The following is a 22609-nucleotide window of genomic DNA, read 5'->3' as shown; positions in this document are numbered from 1 at the left end:
AGAAACTGAAAATATGAGATTAACAATTTCAAGAATGTCAAACAGGCCAGAGGCAGTGGCTCATGCCTGTAATCCCAACACTTTGAGACTCTGAGGCAGGTGGATCACCTGAGTTCGGGAGTTCAAGACCAGCCTGTCCAACATGGTGAAACCCCCGTCTCTATGAAAAATACACAAAAAAATTAGCCAGGCTTGGTGGCAGGTGCCTGTAATCCCAGCTACTTGGGAGGCTGAGGCAGGAGAATGGCATGAACCTGGGAGGCAGAGGTTGCAGTGAGCCAAGGTGTCACCACTGCACTCCAGCCTGGTCAACAGAGTGAGACTCTGCCTCAAAAAAAAAAAAAAAGGTCAAACAGCTCTTACGTAGCAGAGTTGGGATTCGTATCCAGGTGTGTGTGAGTCCATGGTGTTTGTCCTACCCCCTGGGCTTTGCCACCTTCACAAGATGTGTCTCCTGTGTTTCCTCCTCTTCCAAGCCACCTGACTTAGATCAGAACCTCATGCTTGAAAATCTGTAGCAGCCTCCTCTTAATTCCCACCTCTTCTCTTTCCAGTTCATCAGCACACATTTACCAGACCACATTCTCTACAACCCTCCTTTTATCATTAACTGCTTCCTCAGTAATCTTGAGCCATTCACCATGGCCACCCAAATCTGAACTCCTTCGCTTTGCTTTCCAACCCCCATCCAGCCTCAGGCTTCCTCAGAAACTTTATTCTTCTTCACCTTCTTGGTCAACTGTCTAACCCCAAATGCTGAGCTGATACATTGGAGCCATTCTGCTTGCTACAGTACAAGTCTCTGTCTTTTAATGGCCATATAAAGTCCTTCAATGAAACCTGGAATCCTGTTCCACTGCCTTGTGAACACCCATGTATATATACCTATAGTCTCACTCAACTCTTGTTTTACTTTTGTATCTTCTATATCAATCTGAAAGCTCCTAGAAGCATGACTACATACTCGACTTCATTTTATTTCCCATAGCATCTGACTTAGTAGCATAAACATGGTAGACATGCAGTAAGGATTTGCTAAATGAGTAACTAAGCCATGCTTCTGGTGGGCTGTGTCACTGGATTTGCTTCACGTTAATATGCTCCGCCACACCAAAGAAGTTACACGTACAGTTTTCAGATGAAGAAACTAGGATCTTGCAGACAATTCTGATTGAGAATTTCAGCTTGTTGGGAAATAGGCATACTTTAGTGTCCTCACAGCTCAAAGTGTAAAAATATTGATGTGAATGCCGGTGAGGCAGGATGAAGGGTCAGGCCACAAAAAAGATTGGCTGTAATACTAAGTTCATTTGCTTTTGGTTTGTGATACACTATCCAGTGAAAAATGCACCTTTCAGAAATTTCTAAATTAGAATATTTAACATTACTTTCAAAATAATGAACGCCACTGGGAATAGAATAAACATAATTGTAATTCAAGATACAAAGTCAAAGAACTGAACTGTGCGTGCAGTTTACCTCAGGCCGCTCATTTTTTCCAGTACATTTACCTTTCTAATTATATTTTCCTTGCACAAATATTTAAATTACTTTGCATTCCCTGAGAGCAGTATACTTCATGTGTCAAGGAGGACACACATTTAACAACCATGAAACACTCTGCAAAAGCAAAATGCTCGTTTTCCCCCCAGAGGATCTTTTTTTAAGAATCAAAGTGTACACCTGATCAAATAGTTGAGCAGGGTACACACAGTAGCTTAACGGGGCCCATACATTTCTTTTGTTTATTTTCTGTATTTGGGTTTTTTTTTTTTTTTTAAGTTTTCCATTCCCTTTGTGCTCTACAACCAAGAGAAAGAAACCAAGGAAATACATCTGTTATGTAATTATAGAGTGCTACAAATTGCAATGTTAGCTGAAGTGAAGGGCCCAGAATGACAGAATAACTAATAGAGCATTATCTAAACCTTTTTAAGTAATGGGTATCTGCTTGAAGAAAGAACACAGGGTGTCTCAAGGCCCCAGTCTGGGAATTGACTCCTATCTTGTTAGAAGAGTTTGAGAATGTAATAACTCTTCTGTTTCTTTTTTCAACCAAAGAGCTAGGATGAGAATATAAATCTTTTTTAGTGTCTCATTGAGGCATTGTGAAAAGATATTATCGTCAAACACCAAAGGGAGAAAACATCAGAAATATAATGGATCAAAACTTTAGTAGTGGAAGTTACTTATTTGTGGTTTGATTGGCCTTTGAGAAACAGCTGACAGTGTTGAGCCAGGTACCACCACCTTCAAAAAAATTTTGTTTTTCATTTTCTGGTCACAGTTGATTTTTGTGTTAGTCATGTTGTATGATCACTTTCATTATTAAAAAAGTGATTTCAGCTCCCTTTAAAACAATTCAGGATAAATTAATATAAAAATATACATCACAAACCCATTATTTTAAAAATGGGTACTGGATACTATCAAGGTATTGTCTTCACTTTCTTATGGATGAGTTCTGAGAGAGATTTGAAGGAATCATTAGCAAATTAAGATTCCACTTCACAGGAATATTTTGACAACAAGCTGAAGAATGTGTATCAGCTTTTAATAAAAGGAACTAGGGCTCCTTGGAGAAATGGCTGATTCCCAGACTGGTATAGGGAAAGTACAAATAAACCAGTAATGTCTTCTGGTGCCAGAAAGTAAAGAAGTCTTCAGTCAAAGATGGGAATACTTGAAAGGACACAGGTCCCAAGAGCTAAATCTGGAACAATTGAGTAACAAAATAAATGATAGTAACAGGTAGCAATACAGAATAAAATATCTATGTGTCCATGCTTATATAAATAATTGAGTAAATAAATGAGATAGAAGGAGCAGCTTTTGGTGCTTACTTATGTCAACCAAGAAAAAAAAAAATCAGAACAAAGTCTCCAAATATGTTGAATTTATTTGGGAATTATAACCCAAGTTTGCCTCAGTTTATCAATGGAGATGCCATTACTGGGCAGGTGTTCCAGAGCATCTTACCTGAGTTGCTGCAGTCCTAAAGAATCTTGTAGGGTTATTTTAGAAAGTCCTTGAAACAAGTCCTTATGTCAGAAATATAAGAACGAACCCCCCCACCCCCACACTCCACTCAGGCTTTCCTGGCTTTAGTTTGTCTTGTCTGACAAGATGTGATTTCATCCCAGTATCATCCATTTCACACACAGAATTCCAGTTAATAAGTGTAGAAGAAATGACATAAATGGAAAATATGAAGAATCATGGTGTGTGGTTTAAAAAAAAAAATCACTGTTTGGCAAACACCACAGTAATATTTGTTGCAGACAAGATCCATCTATCCATGCTAAAATTAGTGGGTGAAAGTATGATGAGAAACAGGATATTTGCACTATCCCAACCTTACAAAGAGAATAATAGTAACTTTCCAACAGAGAATCCTAGACAGGCACCACATTCAAAGTTAATAACATCACCTGTGATGAAGTGTGTCAACAGCATGTACCTCCTGATGTAATACACCAAGAAAGGTATATCATCATTTCTATGGTTATTATTCCCCTGTTGTTTTAGGTGATACTTTTTTGAAAAAAGTCATAGGTTTATATAAAATTTTAAGAAAAATACAGAGCTCTCATGTACCCTTTTCCTAGTTCCCCCCAATGGCAGTTAAGTTGCAAAACAGTAGTACAATTTCACAACCAAGGTATTGACATTAATACAGTCAAGATACAGAACATTACATATACACCATGGAATACTGTATAGCCATAAAAAACGATGAGTTCGTGACAAAGAGAATGAATCCAAGCTGGAAAATACTCTTCAGGATATTATCCAGGAAAACTTCCCCAACCTAGCAAGGCAGGTCAATGTTCAAGTCCAGGAAATACAGAGAACACCACAAAGATATTCCACAAGAGCAACCCCAAGGCACATAATCGTCAGATTCACCAGGGTTGAAACGAAGGAGAAAATGCTAAAGGCAGCCAGAGAGAAAGGTTGGGTTACCCACAAAGGGAAGCCCATCAGACTCACAGCAGATCTCTCAGCAGAAACCCTACAAGCCAGAATAGAGTGGGGGCCAATATTCACATCCTTAAAGAAAAGCACTTTCAACCCAGAATTTCATATCCAGCCAAACTAAGCTTCATAAGTGAAGAAAAAGTAAAATCCTTTGCAAACAAGCAAGCACTCAGAGATTTTACCTGCTTTACAGGCCTGTCTTATAAAGCAGGCTTGCTTTACAAGAGCTCCTGAAAGAGGCACTACATATAGAAAGGAACAACCAGTACCAGCCAATCCAAAAACATACCAAATGCTAAAGAGTATCAACAAAATGAAGAATCTGCATCAACAAACAGGCAAAGCAGCCAGCTAGCATCAAAATGGCAGGATCAAATTCACACACAACAATATTAACCCTAAATGTAAATGGACTAAATGCCCCAATCAAAAGACACAGACTGGCAAATTGGATAAAAAGCCAAAACCCATCAGTGTGCTGTATCCAAGAAACCCATCTCACATGCAAGGATACACAAAGGCTCAAAATAAAGGGATGGAGGAAGGTTGACCAAGCAAATGGAGAGCAAAAAAAAGTAGGAGTTGCAATTCTCATCTCTGATAAAATAGAGTTTAAAGCAACAAAGATCAAAAGAGACAAAGAAGGATGTTACATAATGGTAAAAGGATCAATGCAACAAGAAGAGCTAACAATCCTAAATATATACGCACCCAATACAGGAGCACCCAGATACATAAGGCAAGTTCTTAATGACTTACAAAGAGACTTAGACTCCCACACAATAATAGTGGGAGACTTTAACACTCCACTGTCAATATTAGACAGAACAACCAGACAGAATATTAACAAGAATATCTAGGACTTTAACTCAGACCTGGCAAACAATAGACATTTACAGAACTCTCCACCCCAAATCCACAGAATATACATTCTTCTCTGCACCACATCACACCTACTCTAAAATTGACCACATAATTGGAAGTAAATCACTCCTCAGCAAATGCAAAAGAATGGAAATAATAACAGTCTCTCAGACCACAGTGCAATCAAGTTAGAACTCAGAATTCAGAAACTAACTCAGAACCACACAGCTTCATGGAAACTGAACAACTGGCTCTTGAATGTTGACTGGATAAACAATGAAATGAAGGCAGAAATAAAGATGTTCTTCGAAACCAATGAGAACGAAGACACAACATGCCAGATTCTCTGGGACACACTTAAAGCAGTCTCTAGAGGAAAATATATAGCAATAAGTGCCCACATGAGAAGCAAGGAGAGATCCAAAATTGACACCCTGTCATCAAAATTGAAAGAGCTAGAGGAGCAAGGTCAAAAAAAAACTTAAAACCTAGCAGAAGACAAGAAATAACTAAGATCAGAGCTGAACTGAAGGAGATAGAGACACGAAAAACTTCAAAAAAAAAAAATCAATAAATCCAGGAGCTGGTTTTTTGAAAAGATCAACAAAATAGACCACTAGCCAGATTAATAAAAAAACAAAAGAGAGAATAACCAAATAGATGCAATAAAAAACGATAAAGGGGATATCACCAAAGATTCCACAGAAATTCAGACCATCATCAGAGATTATTACAAACAACTCTATGCACATAAACTAGCAAACCTGGAAGAAATGGATAAATTACTGGACACTTGCCTCCTCCCAAGCCTAAACCAGGAAGAAGTTGAAACCCTGAATAGACCAATAACAAGATCTGAAGTTGAGGCAGCAATTAAGCGCCTACCACACAAAAAAAGCCCAGGTCCAGATGGGTTCACAGCCGAATTCTACCAGACACACAAAGAGGCGCTGGTACCATTCCTTCTGAAACTATTCCAAATAATCCAAAAAGAGGGAATCCTTCCCAAATCATTTTATGAGACCAACATCATCCAGATACCAAAACTCGGCAGAAACTCAACAAGAAAAGAAAACTTCAGGCCAATATCCATGATGAACATAGACGCAAGAATCTGCAATAAAATACTGGCAAGCCGATTGCAATAGCACATCAAAAAGCTCATTCACCATGATTAAGTAGGATTCGTCCTGGGGATGCAAGGCTGATTCAACATACGCAAGTCTATAAATGTAATTCACCACATAAACAGAACCAAAGACAAAAATTATCTCAATTGATGCAGAGAAGACCTTTGACAAAATTCAACAGCCCTTTATTCTAAAAACCCCAATAAACTAGGTATTGACAGAACGTATCTCAAAAATAATAAAAACTATTTATGACAAACCAACAGCCAATATCATACTGAATGGGCAAAAACTGGAAGCATTCCCTTTGAAATCTGGCACTAGACAAGGATGCCCTCTCTCACCACTCCTATTCAATATAGTACTGGAAGTTCTAGCCAGAGCAATCAGGCAAGAAAAAGAAATAAAGCGTATTCAAATAGGAAAGGAGAAAGCCAAATTGTCTCTATTTGAAGATGACACGATTGTATATCTACAAGACCCCATCGTCTCAGCGCAAAATCTCCTGAAACTGATAAGCAACTTCAGCCAAGTCTCAGGATACAAAATCAATGTGCAAAAATCAAAAGCATTCCTATACACCAATAACAGACTTAAAGAGAGCCAAATCAAGAACGAACTGTCATTCACAGTTGCTACAAAGAGAATAAAATACCTAGGAATACAACTAACAAGGAACATAAAGGACCTCTTCAAGGAGAACTACAAACCACTGCTCAACGAAATAAGAGAGGACACAAACAGATGGAGAAACATTCCATGCCCATGGTTAGGAAGAATCAATATCGTGAAAATGGCCATACTGCCAAAAGTAACTTACAGATTCAACACTATCCCCATCAAGCTACCAATGACCTTCTTCACAGAACTGGAAAAAAAGTCCTTAAACTTTATATGGAACCAAAAGAGAGCCCACATAGCCAAGTCAATTCTAAGCAAAAAGAACACAGCGGGGGGCATCACACTACCAGACTTCAAACTATACTACAAGGCTGAAGTAATCAAAAAAGGCTGAAGGTACCAGTTTGGTACTGGTACCAAAACAGATACCAATGGAACAGAACAGAGGCCTCGGAGGCAACACAACATATCTATAGCCATCCGATCTTTGACAAAAACAAGCAATGGGGAAAGGAGTCCCTGTTTAATAAATGGTGTTGGGAAAACTGGCTAGCTATGTGCAGAAAGCAGAAACTGGACCCCTTCCTGACACCTTAACACTAAAATTAACTCCAGCTGGATTAAAGACTTAAATGTAAGACCTAATACCATAAAACCCCTAGAAGAAAATCTAGGCAGAATCATTCAGGACATAGGCGTAAGCAAGGACTTCATGACCAAAACACCAAAAGCATTTGCAACAAAAGCCAAAATAGACAAATGGGACCTAATGAAACTCCACAGCTCCTGCACAGCAAAAGAAAGTCATTAGAGTGAATCGGCAACCAACAGAATGGGAACAAATTTTTGCAGTTTACCCATCTGACAAAGGGCTGATATCCAGAATTTACAAAGAACTAAAACAGATTTGCAAGAAAAAAACAAGCCCATTCAAAAGTGGGCAAAGGATATGAACAGACACTTTACAAAAGAAAACATACATGAGGCCAACAAACATATGAAAAAATGCTCATCATCACTGGTCATTAGAGAAATGCAAATCAAAACTACATTGAGATACCATCTCACACCAGTTAGAATGGTGATCATTAAAAAATCTGGAGACAACAGATGCTGGAGAGGGGAGAAATAGGAACACTTTTTACACTGCTGGTGGGAGTGTAAATTAGTTCAACCATTGTGGAAGACAGTGTGGCGATTCCTCAAGGACCTCGAAATAGAAATTCCATTTGACCCAGCAATCCCATTACTGGGTATGTATCCAAAGTATTATAAATCGTTCTACTATAAGGACACATGCACACGAATGACCATTGCAGCACTGTTTACAATAGCAAAGACCTGGAATCAACCCAAATGCCCATCAATGATAGACTGGACAGGGAAAGTGTGGCACATATACACCATGGAATATTATGCAGACATCAAAAACGATGAGTTTGTGTCCTTTGTAGGGACATGGATGAACCTGGAGAACGTCCTTCTCAGCAAACTTACACAAGAACAGTAAATGAAATACCGCATGTTCTCACTCATAGGCGGGTGTTGAGCAATGAGAACACATGGACACAGGGAGGGGAGCACTACACACTGGGGTCTGTTGGGGGGAATAGGGGAGGGACAGTGGGGGGTGGGGAGTTGGGGAGAGATAGCTTGGGGAGAAATGCCAGATATAGGTGAAGGGGAGGAAGGCAGCAAATCACACTGCCCCCTGTGTACCTATGCAACTATCTTGCATGTTCTTCACATGTACCCCAAAACCTAAAATGCAATTTAAAAAAATGAAAAAAACAAAAAACAAAAAAAAAAAAACAACGATGAGTTTGTGTCCTTTGTAGGGACATGGATGAACCTGAAAACCATCATTCTCATCAAACTGACACAAGAACAGAATATTAAACACTGCATGTTTTCACTCATAGGCTGGTGTTGAACAGTGAGAACACATGGATACAGGGAGGGGAGCATCACACACTGGGGTCTGTTGTGTGGGGGCAAGGGGAGGGACACCAGGGGTGGAGGGGGAGAAATGTCAGATATAGGTGATGGGGGGTGGTGGAGGCAGCAAACAGCCTTGCATATAAGTATCTATGTAACAACCCTGCATGATCTGCACATGTGCCCCAGAACCTAAAGTACAATTAAAAAAAAGATACAGAACATTTTCATCACCGTCAAGATCCCTCCGTTTTACTCTTATGTAGCCACACCTCTTTTTAAGAAAATTTGGTTGTTTTCTTATGGGGTGAGAATTCTTTATATACTCTGGATCATATGGGTTCTTTCCCTTCAGTCCGTTAATACCGTGAATTATACTAAAAGTATAAAACTAATTTAAAATATATAAAGTCAAATAACTGAACTATGGATGCAGTTAACGTCAGGCCACTTTTTTGGGGTACGTTTTGGTAAAATATAATTATCATCTTAACTTTTTTTTTTTTTTTTTTTTTGAGACAGAGTCTCACTCTCCTCCAGGCTGGAGTGCAGTGTTGCAATCACGGCTCACTGCAACCTTCGCCTCCTGGGTTCAAACAGTTCTCCTGCCTCCTGAGCAGCTGTGACTACAGGCACATGCCACCACGCCCAGCTAATTTTTGTATTTTGGTAGAGACGGGGTTTCACCATGTTGCTCAGGCTAGTCTCAAACTCACGACCTCGTGATCCACCAGCCTCGGCCTCCCAAAGTGCTGGGATTACAGGCGTGAGCCACCAAGCCTGGCCCATCTTAGCCATTTTTACATGTACAGTTCAGTGGTGTTAAGTACATTTATATTGTGCAGCCATCACTACCATCCATTTCCACATCTCTTTTCGTTTTCTAAAGCTCAGTCTCTACCCATTAAACAGCAACTCCCCATTCCCCCGTATGTCCAGTCCCTGGCAAACACCATTCTACTTTCAGTTTCTATAAATTGGCTACTTTAGATACATCAAAGGAGTGGGATCATACAGTGTTTGTCTTACCGAGTCTGGTTTATTTCACTTATCCTCAGGGTTCTTCCCGTTGTAGCATGTGTCCGGATTTCCTTCCTTTTCAAGGCTCGTGTTATATTTTACATATATGTGGCCTGTTATCTGCTCATCCATGGGGACACTTGGGTTGCTTCCACCTTTTGGATGTTGTGAATTATGCTGCTATGAACATGGATGTTCAAATACCCCTGAAACCTTGCTTTCCATCCTTTCAGGTATGACCCAAAAGTGGAATTGCTGGGTCAAACGGATCCTCCTTTTGCTGTCTATTTTTCTCTAAGCCCTCACTCTGAGTATCTTTTCCTTTTAGAGCTTTAGGGTTAAAATATTCTCATTTATTTATTCTTTAAGTAACGCAGTAAACCTTTAATTATGGTTGTTCAGAGAATATAGTGGTTATTGAATTTCTTGGCTAAATCTCCAGAAATCCTTGCAGTTGAAGAAGTGTGTTCATTTTATTCTCATAGTACAGTAAACATAATTGAATCTCTGATAATTCAGGATCTTGCAGTGCCTCGGGGCTATCCTTGTGAACATGGATTCTCAGCATAGGATACCCCAGGGATCTTCGATATGAGTTTAATTATTTCTGTGTTTATAAACAATAGAGTATTATATAATAATTGATATTTCAAAGGTGGTTACTAAAGGTTTTTTTTTTTTTTTAATGTGGCCATCTTTACTATTTTCTTTCTCTTTCTTTGTGTCCCTGTATCACTAGATCATGGGCTTTCACCCTCACTCTAAGTAAACACATTTACTAGGCATACCTTGTAGAAAGAAGGGGAATCTCGTTCTCATCCAGCTGCATTTCTCTTTACTATACATCCTGGTCAGATTGGGCTGCTGTAAGAAAATACCATAGACTGGGAGGCTTAAACAACAAACGTGTATTTCTCACAGTTTACAAGCTGAGAATTCCAAGACTGAGGCAGAGTCAGTGTCTGCTGAGGACATTCATCCTGGTTTGCAGATGCTGTATCCTCACTTGGAGGAGAGAGAAAGGGATCTGGTCTCCCTCTCTTCTCTTAATAGGGCACTAAACCAATTATAGAGGCTCCACCCTTCATACCTCATTTAAACCTAATTACTCCTCAAAGGCCCCACCTCCAGATGTCATCACATAGGGGATTAGGGTTTCAACATGAATTTTAGGGGGATACAAACATTCAGTCCATAGCAGAGCACTTCAAGAAAGAAAAATAGAGCTCTGGATGAGAGGGGACCAGAAAAAGAAAGAGTGGAAGAACCAAGAGGAAAGAAAGACATTATGAAGAAACATAAAGATAGGGGAAGGAAAAAAAGAGGGAGTGAGGGAAGTCCCAATGCCAGGCTTCACCTTTTCACTCTATCTTTGGACAAATAAAGTCTTGTTCCCCCTGGATCTGAGGATGGTTCTGGGCGGCATGAATCAACTCTGAGGATCCTCCTATGGCTGTGTCAAGTGACTGACTAAACCACAGGTTACTTAGGGCAGGATGAACCTAATCAGCGTATACAACAAGCACTTCTTGACTGCCTCCCTTCCACAGCCTCCTGAGCTCACACCTACCAGCCAAGAATGGAAAAGACGAAACCCTCGTTCCATCTTTTATTACCACTCTGGAGAGAAGAGTAGTTCCCCAGGTTCTCTAAGTCCATTCTCTATGGCATGCCCAAACATACATTGCTCTGGAGGATCTGGAGGGAGACTTAAAGGTCAGCCTTTAGCCCTTCAGCCAGTAGTGTTCACAGTGCTTAGGGGCAGAGGTCCTACTATGTCAACTTTTAGATCTGACCTGATTTTAACTCTTCCAAGTAATAATTAAAGATCTAGAGAAATGAAGATGCCTAGTATATTTTAAAAATAGTTCTCCCAGGCAGGTGTGACTGGGTTCTTCTCAGGTTTTTATCAGACCATGGGCTTTACATGAGATCTGTCCAGGCTTGGAAGCACCCTGGAAACCCAGAGGCTTAACGACTTTAAATGTACCTTTTTCATCTGGTACCCCAGGATGAAAATGAAGGTATTTTTAGAGTAATTTGGTTATAAAGAAATTGTGTTACCTGAATGGCTTTTTTGGTATAGGAGTCAAAAAACAAAAAATACAAGCAAGCTTGACTGATCTGAATAGATTACTGAGATTGCATGATTTGTTCAAATCTCAGTCTCCACAACCACATCAACTCAAAAGGGCCTAATTAAACTCTACTTTTTATCTTTCTTTATTCCACCTACTCTGGCACTACTTTTAACTATTTAACCCCCGCCCCGAGTAAGCTCCATTGCAACATGCATGCCCATAAACAATGCCCGACAAGTAACTAAAACAACTCAAACACCATAATTATATAAGACAGCAGCACCCGTAGGATCTTCACGAATTAACCCTGGCCCCTCACCCTCATAAATTATTCAACTTGCCACAGTCTTAGAATTAGCAGTAACCTCTACCGTTTTATTGGGATCACCACCTAATAAAACTACTATAGTTATTTCCATCATTAAACCTAACATAAAAATCCCTAAAATATCAGTACTTGATACCCATGTCTCAGGATGCTCATCAATTGCTATTGCTGCAGTATAACCAAAACAACCATTATACCACCTAAAGAAATTTTAAAAACTATAAGCCCTATGTAAGATCCACCAAAATACAACATAATTACACAACCCACAGCACCACTAAAAATTAACACTAACCCACCCTAAATAGGTGAAGGCTTAGAAGAAAACCCCACAAACCCCATTACTAAAATAATGCTTAACAAATATAAAGTGTATGTCATTCCCTCATGGATTATAATCATGACTAATGATATGAAAAACCATTATTGTACTTCAACTATAAGAATCCTAATGACTTCCCCGGTAAAACACACCCACTAGCAAAAATTATTAATAATTCATTCATTGACCTCCCTACACCATCTAACATCTCTTGATGGAATTTCAGCTCACTCCTAGGCACCTGCCTGCTTATTCAAATGACCACAGGCCTAGTCTTAGCTATACAGCATACACCAGACACTTCAACCGCTTTCTCCTCAGTCGTCCACATCACCCGAGACATTAACTACGGCTGAATAATCCGCTATCTACATGCCAATGGCGCTTCTATATTCTTCATTTGCCTCTTTCTTCACATTGGCCGAGGACTATATGACGGACTTTTCCTTTTTCTGAAGACTTGAAATATCGGTACCATCCTACTACTTACAACCATAGCCACAGCATTTACAGGCTACGTCCTCCCATGTGGCCAAATATCATTTTGAGGGGCTACAGTAATTACAAACCTTTTATCAGCCATCCCCTATCGGATCTGATCTCGTACAGTGAATCTGAGGCGGTTTCTCAGTAGACAAAGCCACCCTCACACGATTCTTTACTTTCCACTTCATTTTACCCTTCATTATTGTAGCCCTAGCAACTATCCATCTTTTGTTTCTTCTTGAGACAGGATCAAGTAACCCATCAGGAGTGGCATCAGAGCCCGACAAAATTTCATTTCACCCCTACTACATAACTAAAGACATCCTCGGACCAATTTTTCTTATCCTATCCCTAATAAGCCTAACCTTATTTACACCCGACCTTTTAACTGATCCGGATAATTATACATTAGCTAACCCCCTCAATATCCCACCCGACATTAAACCAGAATATTTCCTATTTGCATACATGATCTTACGATCTATCCCCAACAAACTAGGAGGCGTCCTAGCTCTCATACTCTCCATCCTAATTCTAATAATTATTCCTATAACTCATCCAAACAACAAAGCATAGCATTCCAACCAATCCCCCAAATCCTATTCTGAACCCTAGTAGCCGACCTACTTACACTCACATGAATCGGGGTTCAACCAGTTGATTACCCCTTTGTAACTATTGACCAAACAGCATCCATTACTTATTTCCTTGTTATCATTACTCTGATTCCCCTCTCTGATTTACCTGAAAACAAACTACTTAAATGATAAACATCCTTGTAGTATAAATTAGTACCCCAGTCTTGTAAAACAGAAATGGAGAGCATCTACTCCCCAGGACAATCAGGGAAAGAATATCTAATTCTACACCCAAAGCTGAAATTCTAATCTTAAACTACTCCCTGAATAATAAATTTTAATATCATTGAAGGCTTAGCAATGAAATACTTCATAAGTACATGTAATATCTTCATCCTTACTATGTAATTAGTGCATTATTGCTTATCCCGATGAATAATATCTAGTACTGCAAATGCTTAATTATACATAGCACATTAAGTCAAGACGTACATTAAAACATCACAAGACATGCTTACAAGCAAGAACTATAATCCCACATTGGACTATAACACATCCGGTTCCAGACAGTACATGACAATATAGCAAGTCCATGGATATCATCCAGTACATCATTAACCGTACATCCATACATTAAATTATTGGTTGGACATAGCACATTCTACTTCGGCAATCCTTCTAACCATGGATATCCATCATTATATTTGGTCTCTTTAATCTACCATCCTCTGTGAAACCAGCAACCCACCCATATCTGCCACTCTTCTCACTCCAGGCCCATATAGACAGGGCTTGGTTATACTGAAACTCTATCTGGCATTTGGTTCCTACCTCAGGGCCATCCTATTAAGATCGCACATATGTTCCCCTTAAATAAGACATCACAATGGTGTGGTGCTATCACGCTTTTAATCTGGTGACTGGATGCATGACGTGCCTCTGGTAATCTAAGGTATGTAATCCTCAGCATTGCCGGGAGGCTCCTGGAGGAGTTCCAGCCATCATCCTGTGGTACCTGAATGTGTTTTGCCAGACCTTATGCTATCATCGAACCTATACTGAATGTCTTGGCCCTCATCCCACCCACTAAGGTGTTATTCAGTCAATGGTTACAGGACGTAATAAATAATTAACTAGTATTTTAACCCAATTTAAACCCATAAACCACCACCCCAACAACCAAATGTATACATATGCCCACTTAAACTTTTAAAACACAATCTGTATTTTCTGAGGCAGATACCATAAAGAGACATCCCACTACTAACATTAACCACTATACAAGCCCTACTAACTGAAAAACATATACGCCCTACATACCCTGTATACCAACAGATAGAACTGCCCGTGATTACTCCCCACATACCTCAAACCATGCCCTTCAGAAAACATACTTATACTAATATAGTAGAAAGCTAGATTTTTAAATCCACATAAACCCACTACTATTTATATTCAAGTATTTATCAAGTTAATGTAGGTAATATTTAAAGCAAGACACTGAAAATGTCTAGACGGGTAATCATCACCCCATACACATATAGATTTGGTCCTAGCCTTTCTATTAGCTCTCAGTGAGATTACACATGCAAGCATCCACAGCCCTGTGAAAATGCCCTCCAGATTATCAGAACTTGAGGAGCGAGTATCAAGCATGCACATATGCAGCTCAAAACACTTTGCTTAGCCACGCCCTCACGGGAAACAGCAGTGACAAACTTTTAGCAATGAACGAAAGTTTAAGTTACACTAACCACTAGAGTTGGTCAATTTCGTGCCAGTCACCATGGCCATACAATTGACTCAAGTTAATAGAGCCCAGCATAAAGAGTGTTTAAGATTTTATTCCCAATAAAGCTAACCTTTAACTAAGCCTTAGAAAACCCCAGTTATAGTGAAATATTCTACAAAAGTAGCTTTAGTACTCTGAATACACTATAGCTAGGTACCAACTGGGATTAGATACCCCACTATGCTTAGCCCTAAACCTCAATAACTTAATCAACAAAATGATTCACCAGAACACAGTACTTACATTTCTAATCTGAAACTGCTACTCCTCTGTGGCTTCATTAACATTATAAAACCAAAGCTAGTTTTTCTTACAAACGTGATTCCTGTCCTAGAAGGATTTCCAGCCTGACAAAGAAAGAAACAGGAGCAAGAGCCATACACAAGTGATTCGCCTGGAAAAGATGCTCATGAAGATACCATAATCAGTGGTTCTTGACCGGGCTGATTTCACCCCTCGGGGAATTTGTCTCCCTTGGGGAGGAGCTGCTGCTGACATCTAGTGGGTAGAGGCCAAGGATGCTGCTAAACACCCTGCAGTGCGTAGGATACCGCCGTCCTCCCCCTCCCCCACCACAGCGAAGAATTATCTGGTCCAAAATGCAGGTAGTGCTAAGGTTAAAAGCCCTGTCAACAACGTGCAGAAGCTACAACATGAACCGATAAATTGGCTAAATTAGGAAAACTCCAAAAATGATGTCCACAATTGTGACTACTTGACTCTGGGTTTTTTTTAGCCCTTCCCCTCCCATCCCTGCTTTCGCTTTTTGTTTTGAAATCACTCTAGACTTACAGATTGGATATTTTCAACCCTATTTCCTTAGCACTTGGCATGTGGGAGGCTTTGCTAGATGTTGAATGAAAAATGGAAGGAGGAAAGGGACACATTCAGACCAAATCCATTTATGTTTTACTTCCATGTAAACTAGGTGGGAAACAGTTGAGGGCTCAGAGCAGAGAGGAAGGCTTGGAGATAAAGCCTGTTGGTCTCCTAGAAACATCCAGCAGGTTGCCCTTTGCTTCTGCTTGGCTTAGGTTGCTTAGTGCCTGTGGAATTGGTGTTGGAGAGAATACCTCCTATTTAGGCCACTGATGAGCTTTGGTCCTGCAAGAAATCATTTTGCACCCTAACCCTTACTTCAGTCAGTGAGCTTGGCCAGGACGATCCAGCGGCCATTACCTACTGTATATAAGTGTGCGTATGTGGTAATTAAAACAGAAACCTAGAAAGTGAAAATCTCCTATAATTCTGATAATAAACTTATATACATTTAAAAACTGGAAGAATATATACATTAACACAAACAGAGATAAACATGGAAATATAATTTTACAGTACATTATACTACTTTACAACTTTTTTTTTTTTTTGAGACAGGGTCTCACTCTGTTGCCCAGGCTGGAGTGCAGTCCACTACTAGAGAGCAGTGGTGCAATCTTGGCTCCCTGCAACGCCGCCTCCTGGGTTCAAGCGATTCTCCTGCCTCAGCCTCCCAAGTAACTGGGATTACAGGCGTGCACCACCACACCCAGCTAAATTTTGTATATTTAGTAGAGATGGGTTTCGCCATGTTGGCCAGGCTTGTCTCGAACTCCTGACCTCAAGTGATGTGACTGTCTTGGCCTCCCAAAGTGCTGGGATTACAGGCATGAACCACCATGCCCAGCCATGCAAGTTCTATTTTTTACCTTACTGTATTATGGACATTTTTTGTTCTAGTTTGATAAGTAAATTATTTAAAGTTGTCTGTAAAATAAGGATTATAGTATCATCTACGTACTTCAGAGATATCAGAAAGACTCAAATATAAATTGAGATTTAGAAAGAGTCTTTTAGATGAAAATTATTATATAACATGCCGACTTTTTAACTGACTATAACGGTGTTGAATGGTTTTATTACTAGTTTCTTTTGAAGTGTTACTGAAATATTTTTAAAGACATTCTGAATCCTCAGAAAGAAACCATCGTCTCTGTATTAATATAGTTTGTGTAATACTCATAGATTTCAAGTGTCTTTTTTTTGTGTCTCCACAGGCAAATACATGTATCAGCCTATGACCCCTGTGGAACAGCTTCCAAGCACCGAGATTCCTGCCAGGCCTCGGGAACCCACAAACACCATTCAGATCTCAGTCTCGCTCACTGAGCACTTTCTGAAATTTGCATCTGTCTTCCAGCCTCCCCTTCCCCCTGACTCACCAAGGTACTGTATGATTTCAGACCTCTTTATTGACAACTATCAGGTTAAATGTATTAATGGGAAGATGTGTTATGTGCAGAAGCAGCCGGCGCTACATTCCCACAAAATGAGCCCTGAGGAGGTCTCTGCACACGATGCCTTAATTTCAAAAGAGAGCAATACACCAAAAATAGATCACTGCTCTTCTCCCTCAAGTTCTGAGGACTCTGGGATCAATGCGATCGGGGCTCACTACGTGGAATCGTGTGACGAGGACACAGAAGGAGCAGAACTGAGTTCAGAGGAAGATTACAGTCCAGAGAGCAGCTGGGAACCGGATGAGTGCACCCTTCTCTCCCCCTCGCAGTCTGACCTGGAAGTGATTGAAACCATAGAAACGACCGTGTGAGAGTCCAGCCAGGAAGCCGCAGCCTGGGATCCATGCCTAGCTTTTGTACCTGTCTGATGGATCCTTTTTTCCAATGATATTTTCTACCCGCCCCACCCCCCCAACAACTGTAGCAGTTTGCTGGTATGCTGATTAGCTTCTCTCAGTCTCACAACTAAGACATTCTTTTTATTATAAATGGTTTTCTTTTATATCTTGACTTACTTTCTATGTAGCATCTGGTGTCATGAATTGTGACCCAGCCTTAATTTCACTGGGAGATTTGAAGGCAGTGAAGAGTATCTTGGATCAGATTGAGGAGGTGCCCAAAGGGAAGGAGCCAGTGTTTTCTCAATAGCCAATTTTTCCCAGAAAGACTCTTGCCGTTCCTTTTGACGTGTTCATGGGCACCCCTGTCCTGTCCCACTTGTCCTACGTAAGCAGCAGCTCCCTTGGGGAACGGAGTGTGCACTGGTAGCCGCCATTTCCTCCCTTTCCCCTTCTCCCTACACCTGCACTGGGTCTGGACCAGAGCTGCCTCGGCTTACTTCTAGGAGGTCACTGGAGGCCAGCTCAGCCCCTGGTTTGTGGCCAGTGTCTATACAAGGCTCCACGACTGAGGCTGAGCTAAATGTTCACATGAGAAGAGATGACCTCATCCGCCTCATGCTCAATCCAGCTTTAGCTGAGCACCTGTCCCCTGCAGGGTGCTATGGGGACACAGCATGAATAAGACCTGATTCTCCCCCCAGGAAGGGGTTCACAGTCCTACATATGACATATTCAACTCACGACACCCAGAAACCTCTGGGAACCCAGGGGAAGGAAGAGATTGACTTAGCTTGGGCCTTTTGGGTGGGTTCCTCAACATTTCTCTGCTTTTAATTGTTCTTCGAGTCTGGGAAAAACTCTTAGGAAGTTATATAGGTATATTTAGGAGGCAGCCACATCTGACATCTTAAAAAAAAAAATCAATTAATAGTTTTAGTTAGCATGGAAATGCTAAAGACATAAGTCCTTTAGGGATTAGGAATGAATCTAATAGGTTTGATTAATTCTGCTTCATTTGGTTGTATGAAGCATTAGTATGGCTTAAGTGAGAAATGGATTAGAATTCAGTATGATGCATGGATTTTTATGCAAATGCACAAGCAGTTGAAATAGTTCGCTGCTAAGTCAGGAGAAAAGATTTTGTGTACTGTTCCTTCACTTTCCCCCACTAACACGGTCTGCTATGTGTGTTCTCTTCCCTCACATGCACAAAACAGTGATGAATTCTTTCTTATTTAGCTGTCTTCAGAATGCTACGTCTAGCCTCCATTTACACCAGGTATTCTCGTGCGAGTCGCAACTGCCATTTCTCCAAACCTTCTAACCGTGAGGCATAGTTAAAAGTCCTGGAAATTATAAGTCTGGCCTAATGAGAACATCAGAGCTGGAGGCAGAACAATACTCACTCCTGATTCTCCAGAAGCATGCTCTCAGGGTGTTTCCTTGTGCTCTGGCGGCAGCATGGTGTGTCTCTACGGCACATTCATTTGTATTTTAAAAAAGAAAAAGTTATGTTCTTCCCTGAAGCCCCCATTTGACATCATTCACAAACTACTCCAGGAAGAATCTGCTTTCCCGGTGTATGTGTAAGTTAAGTCATTTACTAAATAGAACTTTTTTTTAGGTTTAGGTGGCCAAGATATCCATAGGATTTAGAAGGCAGAGTATGTATTTTCTTTTACGGCGTTAGTTAAAACTTTCTATGCTAAATGAGAGTGCAGCTTAGTCCCCATGTACTAAAATTTAAAGACTCAACAAGACAAACCAAGAAGAAGGGGGTATGAGGAGCTCTAGGAACAGGCAGGCACAGTTAAGGGTAGGTGTGGGCATGAGGGGGCTTCCCTCTGCCCAGGGCATGGCCCAGATGACACAGGGACATCTGATGATCCCGGCTTGCTGTTCTTGATGCCTCCCTTGCATGACGGGCCCACTGAAGGCAGGCGTGGAAGCCACATGCCTGGAAGCCTTGTGTCAGGCCACAGTGGTGCAGTCCTGCGCCATGTGCTCCGGTTTGCAAGAGCAACACCAGGGCCCTGTCTGGATTTTCCCTGTGGGTGAGCACGCTCTCCACATGGGCATATAGAGGGGCTTGCTCCTCTGCACCATTCTCACCCACTCATCTAATGGAGTCAGCAACCACAGATTTCTAAAGCCATGGAAAGACATGGCCATGGGGCCACACTTCTGCATCTTGGCTCAGTGGCAGGGTCGGACCCCCTCTCAGTACTACCTAGGACTTGTGTCTAGGTTCCTTTTTTAAACTCCTGAACTGCCATTCTGATTAGACACAATTTTAATGGAATTTTTGGATTTAATAATGGTTGATAATCACCTTAAATATTTGCACAATCTCTTTATAATTAAAAACTCACTAAGCTTCACTTACTACTATCTACTGTATAGAATTAGAGATGTTCCATTGGATTCTAAGTATCAGATACTCCTGGATCTCAAAATGACCTTTTCTAAATAAGCACAAGATTTATTTTTGTCCTAGCACTGTTAATAACACTCAGAAATATATAATTGAACTGGAATTGTTTCTTTATGCTTGCATTCCAAAACCAACTGAAACAGATATAAAAATGTGTAGTTTCACTTTAAATTCTAGGTCTGTTCTATATTATATGAAGGAATTTCTCTAACACTGATGTGATGTTGCTAATTTGTCTACTTATAGGCACTTTAGAAGATGTTTAGACTGCAACATGCACTGTAGACATTGGACACAGTTGTGTGAAAGAGCCTGGGTTCATTAACACTTGCACACTGACAGACACGAAAGCTTTATCATTCGGACCCAGGAATATGCTCACTTGGAGCAAGGGTTGGGCTTTGTGGATGGATAAACTGCTTTCTTGCGTTTATATGGAAACCTGGTACCAGTCCTGCTTTTGGGAAGTTGGCATAAAAGCTATTAGGTAGAAGCTTAATTCCTCTAAATGTAGAATTTAGTTTTATTCTCTAACCAAGATTTTAGAAGTTTCAGGTTTCAGATATGCTTATAACTTTTCCAAGCTGTGACTCTTAAAATGGCTTTGTGGTTACAACTGTTTGGTATACAAAAAACTAAGGATTTACTTCACTTTTAGGTCTTTTTCACGATGTAATTTTTAATATACAAAGTCAGAATTTGAGGACTGCCCTGAAGGACAGTTGCTTCCCTGGGAGGGGAAGACTTGTAGTTGAAGGTAATATGAAATAAAACACAGAGTAAAGCACCAAGCGCAGAGCGAAACCACGTAACTGTTTTCCTGAAATACTTTTTTAGATTTGATCTGGGCTTTGATTCCATCTTGGGAGTGGTGGCTTTACTTCCTGTCCTCCACTTTTTGGTCTATTTGAAACATCACAAGTATTTTGGGACTGATCATAACAAACTCCTTTTATGCTAATTTAATTCTTGACTTGGGCAAGAGTATGCACCTGGATAATTTATAAAGCTGTCCATCGATCCAGCTAAGTTTAGTCGTACAAATACTGCCAGGCAGGAAAAAAAAAAGCATCAGTTAGAATATTTATACAGTCAGCCCTTATTTATTCCCACATCTTGTTTGCAAAATTTTATTGTCACATTTTGGCCTTTTTACATGAGGAAAACAAAGTTTTAACAGTTTGCTCTTCTGTCCCCTTCTCTAGAGGAGGTGTGAACCAGAAGAGGAGACCAGTTATATTTTAAGCTTTTCAGTAGTACGATTTTGTCTTCTCCCACTGAGGAGGAGGGAAGACGGGAGCAGCTAGTGGGAGTTCCACGCACTTGATCAGTGCTGTAACTTCCTGGACATCAGTGGTTCTCACATCCAGACATAAACAGGGCACTTCTTAACATTCGTTTTGGGATTATTCACCATTTAAAAATTGTCACTGCTCTTTTTCATTACTGCGAGTAACAGAGAGCTGTTTTAGGAAACGGCCGTGTTTCAGTGAGTGCTATGAATTCTTTTTTCAATGAAGGCTGAAGCAGTGTTCTTTTAGTAGCCCGGACACTTTTCAAAGCGACCTATCACTAGCGGTTTTCATATTGAGCTTCCATGTTGTGTTCACATCCCTTTTTAAGGCTGTTCATACCTTGCAATATTCACTTACCGTGCTATTTTTAAAAACTATTTTAAAGTTTTAAGCACAATGTTTACTCTTCTGTAATTTCCTAAAATTATATTGTTTTCCTACAGACAGCTCAACTTTCCTTGGTGTGTACCACTTTAGGAAAATACTGCCTTGTAAAATAAACGTGATTTTTTTCTTTTGTACCAGAACAAATCTGCTATGTTGGAGTGTAGAGTAATGCCTCCCACCCGACCTCAAAACAAAAACTCACGTTTGCAAAGTGTGAAACATTTCTGTATCAGGCGCCTCCTACGTGCTAGGAAATAGTGTATGCCCATTATCCCATTAAACCTTCCCGAGACTTCCTGAGGTGCAGGTAAGTTGTACCGTCGCAGGATCTGCTCATAGTCACCACTCCTGGTAATGCCCAGAACTCTTTGTCTAGGCCCTTTTGTTGGCAGCATTTGGTTTATAGCACGTAACACTTGATATCCCCCACCAAATAGCATCTGTTTCACACGCGGTCACAGCCTTTGTATTCAGTTCCCAAGTGCCATGTAAGGCAGTGTTTGGTTGCAGTTCTAACTGAAGACCGGGCACCGAGGAGCCTGCTGCCCTGCAGAGCCTTGGGGGTCGCTTGGTCACCCAGGCTCAGGGGCCAGGCCTCAGTGCAAGCCCAGGGGCCTTATTTTTACTCAGCACACTCTGAAAAGAACTGCTTCAGGGGCTGGCTTCTCAACAAACTTCCTAGGAACTGCTGAATAAAGTCATTATTTATCAGTAATAAAATCATTGTTAATA

The 22609-nt window shown here is 40.5% G+C and overlaps 1 protein-coding gene across 1 annotated transcript in view; it reads left to right on the top strand.

Annotated features, from left to right (window-relative positions):
* Positions 1 to 22021, top strand: part of C15H3orf70 (chromosome 15 C3orf70 homolog) — an 87496-nt gene extending 65475 nt beyond the window's left edge. Inside the window, exon 2 of the mRNA XM_035274620.3 lies at positions 17178 to 22021. Coding sequence (XP_035130511.1) covers positions 17178 to 17731 — 554 coding nt within the window. The 3' untranslated portion in view covers positions 17732 to 22021. The remainder of the gene's footprint in view (positions 1 to 17177) is intronic.
* Positions 22022 to 22609: the final 588 nt, after the last annotated feature.

Source organism: Callithrix jacchus, chromosome 15 (genome assembly GCF_049354715.1).
Source record: "Callithrix jacchus isolate 240 chromosome 15, calJac240_pri, whole genome shotgun sequence".
NCBI classification, from domain to species: Eukaryota; Metazoa; Chordata; class Mammalia; order Primates; family Cebidae; genus Callithrix; species Callithrix jacchus.
The sequence above is the reverse complement of the archived record's forward strand: the minus strand, read 5'-3'. Positions and strand labels throughout refer to the sequence as shown.